A 12,306-nucleotide genomic window follows, 5' to 3' on the forward strand; every position below is an offset into this window, starting at 1 on the left:
AGCGCTGAAAGCTGAAAATTGGCCTGGTAAGGAAGGGGGTATAAGTGCCTGGTAGGCAAGTGGTTAAGGGCAAATCAAGGAGTCAATACCGGTGTGTGGCTGGCATTACTAGTGCCCTTTAACCCCTTCACGCCTAAGGGTAAAACAAACCTAAATGCCTAAGCACAATTCTGCAACATTGACATGTGTTAGTAAAACCGTACATATCATCACAACTACTTTGTACATCCAGGTGAATTATACCTTGATTTTTTCAGGAGAAACTGGGCTTTCATTTGGTGGTAAATGATAATGGATAGTTCCTAATTGTTTTTATTATCAAAGAAAAACTGGCCCAAAATAGTAAAAAAAAAAAATTGTTTTTTTATTTAGCTGTGTGTTTCTTGTTACTACAATAACCTACCACCAAAGAACAACCCAAAATAAATTCTCCAGCTCTTGACGATTGCAGTGATACTATATATGTGTATGTTATTTGTTGTTTGTACCTGTAGTACAGCCCAGAAACAATAGTGTGCATTTTGTTTTTTTCATTTTGTTTTTTTACCTAAAACACACTGACACCAATTTTTTTTAAATCCTGACCTTTGACCCTGACCTTTGCCCTTGACTTTTGACCCTGACCTTGACCCAAACACTAACCCTGGCACTGAACTAGATCAAACCTTGATCTAGGTATTTTTCTTTATTTTTTATTTTATTTTGTAATATTTATTTATCTTTTTTTTTTTTTTACAAACTTTTTTTCCCCTCCATGCCAGGAGTTAGAGAGGTACAATGTATCTCTTCCTCCATTCATAGAGAGAAAGAAAAATACAAGGGGGCCGGGCTGCACAATGACTGATCACTGTGATAGCCAATCAGAGGCTACACAGTAGTCCTGCCCATAAGGAAGTGTTAAAATTCTGTGAAGCCATTGAGCATATTTTCCTTCACTTCCTGTCTTTGTGAAACTATGCAAGAAATGGTTGTTCAGTTGTCACTAAGAAAGGAAGGTATGGACAGCAATAAAAGCATTATTTCCGGTTCTAATCCCACGCTACTCTGCTAAATATGTGTTTTAACTTTGTGACTCTATGGGAGGGATTTTCCCTTGTTTCCCGTTTTTCCTGAAAGCAAGGAGAAATCTCCCCAGTAGGGACACAAATGGCAATAAAGAGCAGCTAACTCTTCTCTAAATATAAGGAAAATGTTTTGGCTTGAGTTGGGCTTAATATAATGGAGAGTAAGTTACCTGAGAGTCTAGCCACTGCATCGGCAGCAAAGACAGCGGTGGCTTCATGCCGTGTGTCCACCACTTTTATTCCCAGCTTTTCACAGGCCACCAGGATGGGTGAGATATGGCCACCAACTAGCGTGAAAACGTATCGCACTCCATGGGATTGTAAGACTTCAGCAACCAACTCTCCTCCATGGCGAGGACTCTGAGTTTCTACCTGCAAAGGGCAGCAAAGAAGACAAGCAATGTAATATGTTGGTTCTGGTCCAATCATTTGTACTACAGGCAGAAGATCAGGCTTTACATTTTTTTAGAAAGTAATATTTTATTAGATTTTTCAGATATCTGAAGACCCCAAAATGAGGTTGCAGGCTTGAAAAGACCAAATTTGGAAAAAAGAAAGAAAGAGAGAAAGAGAGAGAGGGAGGGAGGGAGGGAGGGGGGGAGGGGGGGAGAGAGAATCCGTAAGCATAAATTGTCCACATGTACCCTTTGTCACCTGACCTGGGGTCTGTTAGCTGGGGTGACCCCACTTTAATTCCTGTGTTCCAGCCAGGCAACTTGCATGTTCAGAAAAAGAGATCAAGAGCCTACATATTTATTTTAGGACAGATTTAAAGCTGCATTATATTTGCCTTTCCTAGTTACTCCTTTTCCACCTTATTACCATACTAACGACATTTTTAAATAAAATCTATTTTCATTACATAACTTTTTTTTAGACACAGTGATGTCACCACTGGGTCTATGTTCTCCTCTATGCAGTGAGGGCAGTTTATAACTAGTGGGATGAGCCGACAGGCTGCTGTACATGACTTCCAGAAAATATTGCAGCATCCTGCCTCTGTACTCCTCTCAAGAGCCTCCAGTCCTGATTCAAGCGGCCTGGATTGGTGAATGTCAGTTTGGAGGAATGAGCATTCCAAGGCAGGCTTCAACTGCATGCAGACTACCCTAGATAGCACCCATTGTGATGCTGAGCCAACATGATTGCAAGTACGAAAATCCAATAAATGAGAACGATTGGTGCATACATACCATTAAAAACCAACAGGACAAATTTAAAGAAGTGTGGATTGGTTGGATGTATTACCCTAATGAGATACCAGATGCCTGAATAGCTTTCTACATAACGAGCACCTACCTTAGTCATTGTACTTGCCTGGCCGGGTAGCTCTGATACATCTGTGTGCCTGCCTCCTAGGATTTGCAGACTTGTAGATTTGCTTCCTCCTTTGTTTTTCATTTGCTATTATATTATACTGATTTTTTTTTTCAGTTATGGTCTATACCAGGGGTGTTAAACTGGCGGCCCTCCAGCTGTTCCCAAAATACAAGTCCCATCATGCCGCTGCCTTTGGGAGTTATGCTTGTAACTGTCAGTCTTGCAATGCCTCATGGGACTTGTAGTTTGGCAACAACTGGAGGGCCGCCAGTTTGACACCCCTGGTCTATACTGTTTCTCTCGTAGGGGAGTTCCTATGGTTTATTGTTAAGTCTGTTCCATATACATCACTATATATTTGTACTGCTTTGGTCGCCACATGCAAACAGGCTGTTAATAGAGCAAACCTCATCTAGGATGTTTCTACGCCTGTAGATGTGGTATTGTGTCTGTTTACTGTAACTGGTGCCAGTGCTCCTCCGTTTTCTTGTTATAACATTTGTAAACTCAATAGCATTTACATATAAAAAAAACCCAATAAATGAAAAGGGGCTAGGGACAAGCTGCGGAGGTAGGGCTAGATGATGCTGGAAGTCCTCCATCCAGGAAATAAGGCAGGCTCTATTTGACTTGTTGCAGCTTCCAATGCATTGTGAGAAGGTCACAGCGTGCATTGAAATCAGAGTAAGCCATTCCAATACAGGAGAGGAGCCGGTACAACTGTGCAAGGCTGAAGGCTGGAAGTCAGCTTTATTATTCATCATTACAAGCTTGACCTCAATATACCGATTTGGGTCACCAGTCGTCTGTCCTTTCACATGATCTCTACTTGTTCTCTAAAACCTTTCACTTCCTCTTTGCTTTGAACTACTGTGTGTAAGGTTCAGTATATTTCATTAAAGGGCTTTCCAGGTTCAGGGACTCCAAATGTTCCCCAGAGCGGCCAGGTTCACACTGGTGGACTGCATTCTGGTACCATCAGGTTCATTCACAAGTCTGCCGCTCTAGTCCATGAAGTGTGTGGTTGTGGACAGCCAGAAGGCCCCGACCTATTTATAATTGCGGTGATCTGGAGATATTCAACCTCACTGGGAAATGCCCCACCAGCGCTGTAGACCACTCTAGAAATGCTGTAGATGGCCATCTGCTGAGGGTGAGTTTTAGTCCATGTGGGGCACCTATGAGCACTGTGGAGCACTTTAAATTAGCTGAAAACGTGAAGCACCATAATCAAGTTGGAACACCAGCACTGCACTTATTTCACCATTTGGGACTTTAGTTAACCACTTCCAGACCGGACACTTTCATCCCCTAACTGTCCAGGGCAATTTTCAGCTTTCAGCGCTATCACACTTAGAATGACAATTGCGCGGTCATGCAACACTGTACCCAAATGAATTTTTTACCATTTTTTTGAGACAGATAATGCTTTTTTTTTGCTGGTATTTATTCACTGCTGGGATTTTTATTTTTTTTTTGCTATGTAAATGAAAAAGTCCAAAAATTTTGAAAAAAAGTGTTTTTTTAAATAAAATTTTGCAAATAAATATTTCATCATAAATCTTTGCCAAAATTTATTCTGTTATCTTTTTAATAAAAAAAAACAAATCCAAATTAGTTTATAATCAAAAATGATAATTTTTAAGCATTTTTTTTTACATTTTTATTTTATTTTTTTAGATTATTATTTTTTATTTTTACATACTGTAACCCTAGCAGTACAGTGTCATGGTGACACTGTACTACTTGTGGGGGGTGATGAAGATTTTTTTTTTTTTTTTTTTTTTTACACTGATTGCTTTTACACCCATATAGGATGTAAACGCAATAATTTCTCTTTCTCTCTGTGTGCATTCTTGCACTCATTGAGAAGTACTGAGTGAGCTGTGATTGGTCACAGCTTGTCACATGGTACAAGGCTGTTGTTAATAGCCTTGTACCATGTGACCTCTGTGATCATTCACAGATTTCACACGTAGTAAGCAATGATGTCACAAGTGACATTTTGCTTACTACTTTGCATGTGATCACTGATTGGCCAATCAGTGATCACATGATCGGGACCTCGTACAGAGGTCCCATCCGACGATCGGTGTTTCACTGTGTCCGGAGGACACAGGGGGAACCGGATCGCGGTGCTGCGCGCTCTGAGGGAGCGCGCACAAGCAGGGTGCGGGGAGGCCGTTTATAAACGGCCACCCGAGCCTGCACTGCCACCGTCCGGCCGTTTATATGCAATGGCCGGTCGGGAAGTGGTTAATAGCGAATTAAGTTGTGAACTACCGTGATGGTGTGATGTTTGATTCATAGATGTTTAGAATTTTGGGAAATACATAAAATACAAGCACATATGATATGTATCATTTTGATGCGCGGTCCAAATATATACAGTTAGGTCCATATATATTTGGGCACAGGCACAATTTTAGTTTTTACAGGTATTTACCAAAACATTATTCCAGCCATAATTAATAATAGTCCATAATGGACTCCTTCGTTATTTCTTCATCAATTACCTGCTTAACTGATGAAGAAATAACGAAGGAGTAGCCCACACCTGGCCAGGAAACAGCTTTTGATTCAACTGTCCAATTACTTTTGGTCCCTTGAAAAAGGGGGGATGGCTACTCTTAAGAGCTGTAATTCCTAATCCCTTCCTCCAATGTGGATGTACATACCCTCAAATTAAACCTGAGAGTGCGCACTTTCAGCCCATATCCATTATAGAACTATAGTTTGAATATGTTTTGGTAAATACCTAAAAAAAAAACTAAAATTGTGCCTGTGTCCAAATATATATGGACCTAACTGCATCTATTATTTTTTATATTGTGGTAGTATTGCACATTTTCCGGACTGCTGCAATAGTTCTAATGTTGGGTTTGTACTAAATTGCATTACATTGCACATCCACAAGCGCATGAGCACTAATTTCTACTACTTTGGCATCATCGCAGGCGTATGCATGGCTTCCATGCATTTTACACATTTTTAGTCGTGATCCTACTGACTTCTATTAGGTCGCGTGTTTTGATGCGACATGCAGGAAACCACACATGCGCATGCACCTGTGCTGCAGCCAGAACTCAGCACACCAGTGTGAAAACAGCCTTACATGTGACAGGTCCTAGAAGACTACAGGGCCATTCACAAAGTGCAGAGCTTCTCATGCATGCGCATTGGGCACCCGGCTGTGAAACCGCAAGCTGGGTGCCCACACTGAAAATGCTGGCGCCAGGGAGAGAAGACGGCCGGTGAAACCAGCGGTGGTGAGGACACCGTGGGACCGAGGGACAGGTAAGTGGCTGTATTTTAAAAGTCAGCAGCTACAGTTTTTGTAGCTGCTGACTTTTATTTATTTTTTTTTTCAGGTGGCACTCCGCTTTAACTGGTTAATATAGAAGATTGTATTTTTGTCCATGGAAACACTTTGTAAAGCACTGTGGAACGTACAGCTTCAATCAGTGCCTTGTTTATGCAGATAGAGCGGTGTGCAGGTAGCCTATACTACTCTATAGGGATCCTCATGTGACAGTCATTCAGGGGTGGATGAGTGACACTGACAGCTCACGGTCTGCATCCAGGGCCGCTCACCTACCACTGCTTGCCTGTCACATTATGATGAATGGCTATTGCATCCCCACAGAGTGTCATAGGCTGGCTGCACGCAGTTCCAGCCGGATAATCAAGGTGCTTATTTATGCTGTATTGCCCCCTGTGCCCATGTGCCTCACCTTGTGGAAGAGCTGGTAGATAACTCCCAGGCGATATCCCAGCCACAGCAGTACAAAAGTCACTAAAGTTCCGAGGACAGCACCCGCCGCATGTACGCAGCAACATCCGGAGTCCATTGAAACTTCTTCAAAGTGCACTGCAATACATAAATGATAATATAGCATAATATAATGGATTATTGTAAATATTACAAATATAAAGGAGACTCTAGGACAGAGAAGGGTTAGAAGCTCTATCAGGCATTTATTGCCATTAAGGATGAACTCAGGTGGGTTCAGACATGTCTGAGCTATTCTGCCAGGAAGCTGTCAAAGCCAACCACCAATAGTTACATAGTTAATCAATCAATAGACTCCTTCCCTTCCACTCCCACCAAAAAGTCACACTTTCTCCCTAGAAAGTATACAATCTAACATATCCTTTTTGTGATAAACCATATAAATCCCACATAAAACCCAAAATTAAAATTCTACAAATATAATTAATTTATACAAAGTAAATACAGTTAAACTTAAAATTTGTGTCCAATTTAAATTCACTCCCAATTGTGTCCCCAAAGTCACATAAAATAACATAAAATAAAATAAAACAAAAATTCCAAATGTGTCCAATATCCAAGTCCCAAATTTTCACTTCGATTCAGTTAGAAGGAAATTGATCCTAAATATTCCATGAAAACCTCAAAAATAAAAAGAAAAGGAAAAATCCATAGTTACATAGTTAGTCTGGCTGAAAAAAGACAAAAGTCCACCCAGTTCAACCATAAAAAAAAAAAAATAAAGTTATAATCCTATACCTACAGTAGATCCAGAGGAAGACAAAAAACCAGCAAAGCATGATCTAATTTGCTCCTGCAGGGAAAAAAATTCCTTCCTGATCCCCCAATCATATGCAGTAGGTTGAACACATGTGACTGTGTGGTGCGAAATGCCCCCACCAGCTATGAATGGCTGTAGGGTTTCACAGCATACGGGCAAGAAAGATCAGACAGGTTCAGACTCCTGTCTGAACAAGCCTGAGCTCATCCCTAATGGCAATAAACACCCAACAGAGCTTCTAATCTTTCTCTGTCCTGTCCTAGTTGCTCCACTCCAGTCCGGACCCCGCTCACCTTTCTGCTGTTCCACACTGCACACCTGATGTGATGTCTGCACCAGACACTTCCAGAATATATACACTCATGCTCAAAAGTTTGCATACCCTGGCAGAAATCATGATTTTGGCATTCATATTGAAAATATGACTGATCATTCCAAAAAAAATGTCTTTTATTTAAGGATGATGATTCAACAGGTAAAAAGTTTTGGGCATAAAATTAGCTAATCTTACATAATTTTGGGGTGCTGAAAACGAAAATGACCCTAAAAAATGTTGATTGGCTCTAGTTTCCATGATATATTCACCCATCTAATGACGTAAGCCATTCAAAATTATGATGCAACTTCAGCTGCATATTGCGCAATTGATACTGGTGACCAATAGAAAATTGCATGTATACTGAGATGATGCAATATTAGCCTTTAATTGCATCACTTCACTGCATAAAAGCTGCAGTATCTGTAGCTGATTTTAGTTCGACAGCGTCTTTACATTTCGTTTTATGCTTATATAGGCTACTCAGTAATGCCTCGAACTTGTGTGAATAAAGCAGATAATTTCTGCTATATCTGCGGTGAAATAACTTTTATCTCACAAAAAAAGAGGATAACAGGAATGATTAAGAAAGCCTACAACTTGTATTTTGGCTGCAAGATAGGAGACCAGGACAAGAGCTGAGCACCACATATATGCTGCAATTCTTGTGGGACGGCACTGGAGCAATGGTTGAATGGAAAAAAGGCATCTATGCCTTTCGCTGTGCCAATGATTTGGAGAGAGCCAACAGATCATGTTAGTAATTGTTACTTTTGGATGGTGCCTCCAATTGTAAAAGGGCTAAATAAGAAGAAAAAGTTATCTGTGCACTATCCAAATATTCCATCGGCAATACGTCCAGTTCCTCATGGAGAGGGGCTACCAATTCCTAAAGCACCAGAATCCTTCGTGGTTGAGTCAAGTGAGGAAGAACCTGAAGCGTGTAGTCACGTGCAGTTGTAAGAGAGAGCCCTTTCCTCGAATACAAGAGAAAAGCCAAGAGAAGCAAAACCGACACAAACTGAAGACAAAACTAGTGAGAATCCTAAGTATTAAAATGATTCAACTTAGCTTATGGCTATAATTTTTCTTGGTAATCCTATGCAATATATTATGCCATTTAGGCTTTGTTATGTAGTCAATATCACTTGCTTTATATTTGTGGAAAGACATCTATCTATATAATTATTGTGCATTATGTAGTCATTACGCCTATAGTAGAAAACTTTCCGTTTACAGAAAAACTAGAGCCAATTGACAAATTTCATTGTTATATTTGAACTCAGAATGTGAAATTCATTAAGAAATGGATCCTTTTGTTTCCAAAACTGGCAAAAAAAAAAAATTTGTTGAACAGTGTTATATGAAGCCATTTATGATCACATAGTTGTTTGGCTCTTTTTAAAATCATAATAACAGAAATCCCCCAAATGACTCTGATCAAACGTTTACATCCTCTGGAATGTTTGGCTTTGGTACAGACACACAAGGTGACACACACGGGTTAGACTGGCAATTGAGGGTTTATTTCCCACACCTTTGAAATTAGCGTCTGTGTATAAATAGTCAATGAGTTTATTAGCTCTCACGTGGATGGACTAAGCAGGCTAGATACTGAGCCATGGGGAGCAGAAAAGAACAGAAAAAAAATCTGCGTAACAAGGTAATGGAACTTTCTAAAGATGGAAATAAAAAGATATCTTGATTCGAAGCCAAGGTCAGGTAGACCAAGAAAAATTGCAGCCACAACTGCCAGAAAAATTCTTTGGAATACAAAGAAAAAATCCACAGGTAACCTCAGGAGAAATAGACGGTGTGGTTGTTTTAAGGAGCGCAATATGACGATACTTGAACAAAAAAGAGCTGCATGGTCAAGCTGCCAAAAAGAAGCCTTACTTGCGCCAATGCCACAAAAAAGTCCAGTTACAATATGCCCAACAACACCTTGACATGCCTTACCAGGCTTTTTTGTGGCATTGGCACAGTAAAGGGTTCTTTCTGGCAACTCGACCTTGCAGCTCAATTTTGTTCAAGTATTGTTGTATTGTGCTCCTTGAAACAACCACGCCATGCTTTTCCAGAGCAGCCTGTATTCCTCCTAAGGCTGCATTCACACTTGAGCATTTTGTAGCTTGAAGCTCGAGGCTCCAAAAAAGCTCAAACTTAAAAAATCAACAGGCACCAAAGAGAACAATTGATTTTTTTAAGTTTGAGCGTTTTTGGAGCTTCAAGCTACAAAACATTCAAGTGTCAATGCAGCCGAAGTTTGCCTGTGGGTTTTCTTTGTATCCCAGACAATTCTTCTGGCAGTTGTGGCTGCAATCTTTCTTGGGCTACAAAAACCGGCTCTGGCAGTGAAAGGGTTAACCAATGAGTTTGTGCCCATCCATTCTTCATTGTCCACATGCTGTCTCCTGCCTATATACCTCACACTAAAAGGTGTCCCTCCTTGTCATCTCCAACTGTTGGGAGGTAGGCAGGAGGTGTCCAATTTGCAAAAAGCATCATGACTGCGGTATGTGTACAAACCCCCCCCCCCCCTCAGGCTGTACTAGGGTTGTCACCTCATCCCTTTAAACCCAAACACGTATTATTTACACAGGTTCTGGGGCTGATTAAAGGTGGTAATTCAACTCACCTAGTGCCTTATCTGCATTAAATTAGCCCCAGATCCTGTATAATTATTTATTTATTACAGGTATTTATATAGCGCCGTCAATTTACGCAGCTCTTTACATATATATTGTACATTCACATCAGTCCCTAACCCTCAAGGGGCGTACAATCTAAGGTCCCTAACTTAAATCCATACATACACATACTAGAGCCACTTTAGACAGGATCCAATTAACCTACCAGCATGTCTTTGGATTGTTGGAGGAAACCGGAGTACCTGGAGGAAACCCACGCAGGCACAGGAAGAACATGCAAACTCCAGGCAGGTAGTACCGTGGTTGGGATTCAAACCGATGACCCTAGTACTGCCAGGTGGATGTGCTAACCATTTAGCCACTGTGCTGTCCTAATATGTGTTTGGGTTTAAAGGGATGAGGTGGCAATCCCAGGCTGTATGCTGTGTTTTAGATGGGCAGTCAAGGAGAACGTTGACACAAACCAGACAGGGGTGATCACATGCAGCAGTTGTCAAGCCTTGCTTCCTGCCTGCAGCAAAAAGTCTGTTCCTATTATCAAGCGAATGGAGAGGGACCTCAAATGGTTGCAGCATTTACCTGGTTAAAACATGGAGCGAGGAGGCATCATATCTTCTTCTCACCACATGTCAAGTGCCTCTGAAAAGCTATACAAATGCAGATCGCTTTTCAGAGTTGCTGCAGTTTAGACACAAAGTGTAAAGTTAGAATAACTGCGACACATTCAGATGCAATACATAGGAAAGAAACTTTCCGCTCAATCCTGACTTCAGGAAGAACACAGCCCAGGGAGGACAGGTCCAAAGTCTCAACAGAGCACCTCCGCATAGAGGCGATCTGCTGGTCCCTGACCCTGCACAGAGGAGATCGGCTGGTCCCTGACCCTGCACAGAGGAGATCGGCTGGTCCCTGACCCTGCACAGAGGAGATCGGCTGGTCCCTGACCCTGCACAGAGGAGATCGGCTGGTCTCTGACCCTGCACAGAGGAGTTCGGCTGGTCCCTGACCCAGCACATAGACAATCTACTGGTCCCTGACCCTGCACAGAGGAGATCTGCTGGTCCCTGACTCTGTGCAGAGGAGATCTGCTGGTCCCTGACCCTGCGCAGAGGAGATCTGCTGGTCCCTGACCTTGCGCAGAGGAGATCTGCTGGTCCCTGACCCTGCGCAGAGGAGATCTGCTGGTCCCCGACCCTGCGCAGAGGCGATCGGCTGGTCCCTGACCCTGCGCAGAGGCGATCTGCTGGTCCCTGACCCTACGCAGAGGAGATCGGCTGGTCCCTGACCCTGCACAGAGCAATGTCACACAGCAGATCAGAGGACAGATCCCTGCAATCACATATATTGGTACATAGAAGAGATCAATGCATAGACAGACTAATCACAAGCCACTTACACAGACTGAGCCCAGGAGTCAGATCTCTGTGCTGCTACTTCCTGCATGGAGGAGTCCCAGACACCTCCTCCCCTGATCATTACCCAGAGATCCTCTCTGCCAGCCTGGTCATGTGACCCTGCAGCTGTCACCCTGAGCAGTCAGTGACAAAGCCTTGTATTGTCAGTGTGGGATCAGCCCTGAGCAGAAGAATCCAGCTGGGTTGTAGTTGTGTGAAAGCTTAGCTTGCAGTCCGGGAATACCAACCAATAATATATAAATCACATATAGAAAGTGCAGTGATAACTCAATCAATCATCCTAAATACCTACAACAAAGCCCTGTGTGTTAACATCCATGTGCACATTTCCCCACATCATTGCTGTGTATGTGACTCAATCCACTTCATAATATCTCCTCATGAATAAATGCATGTGTCCAAAAACAACTGCAATCACACAGGAAAAATGACAATAGTTCCCACATAGAATGACCAAAAGTCTACAAAGTGCGATAATCAACAAACCTATACACCCATCCGGCGTAACATTATCACCACGGACAGGTCTACGTGACTAACACTGATTATCGCATTACAATGACGTCTGACAGTGGGTTGGATATGATGTTAGGGGTAGGTGGGTGGGGGTACTTTCTCCATGTTTCTGTCCTTGTTAGGCACCAACTGTGGGTCACATAAGAGGACTACCCCCGGGGTGGGCTACCCTAGGCACCTAGAACAAGGTCACTGCTTTGCATATGGGGTACCTTTGTTGTGCCGTGCTCATCAATGCTCCGGGACAAGGCGGGGGCTGTTTTCAGGGGTAACCAAACCTTAAAGCGGAGTTCCACTCACACTAATAAAAAATAAAAGTCAGCAGCTACAAAAAAACTGTAGCTGTTGGCTTTTAAAAAACAGCCACTTACCTGTCCCATGATCCCGCGGTGTCCTCCCTGCAGCCCTTTCACCAGCCATCTCTCTCCCCGGTGCTGGCATCTTCAGTGTGGGCACCTGGCTGTGACAGCT

At 42.4% G+C, this 12,306-nt stretch overlaps 1 protein-coding gene across 1 annotated transcript in view; it reads right to left on the bottom strand.

Moving 5' to 3' along the window:
• The window catches only part of HACL2 (2-hydroxyacyl-CoA lyase 2), a 45,293-nt gene extending 33,907 nt beyond the window's left edge, over positions 1 to 11,386 (bottom strand). Inside the window, exons 1-3 of the mRNA XM_089660052.1 lie at positions 11,301 to 11,386; positions 6,119 to 6,255; positions 1,235 to 1,436 (exon numbers count right to left, since the gene is read on the bottom strand). Coding sequence (XP_089516178.1) covers positions 1,235 to 1,436; positions 6,119 to 6,235 — 319 coding nt within the window. The 5' untranslated portion in view covers positions 6,236 to 6,255; positions 11,301 to 11,386. The remainder of the gene's footprint in view (positions 1 to 1,234; positions 1,437 to 6,118; positions 6,256 to 11,300) is intronic.
• Between the last annotated feature and the right edge of the window lie 920 nt (positions 11,387 to 12,306).

Source organism: Staurois parvus, unplaced genomic scaffold (genome assembly GCF_062004578.1).
Source record: "Staurois parvus isolate SC_StPar_1 unplaced genomic scaffold, SC_StPar_1.0 ptg001200l, whole genome shotgun sequence".
In the NCBI taxonomy this organism is placed as follows: Eukaryota; Metazoa; Chordata; class Amphibia; order Anura; family Ranidae; genus Staurois; species Staurois parvus.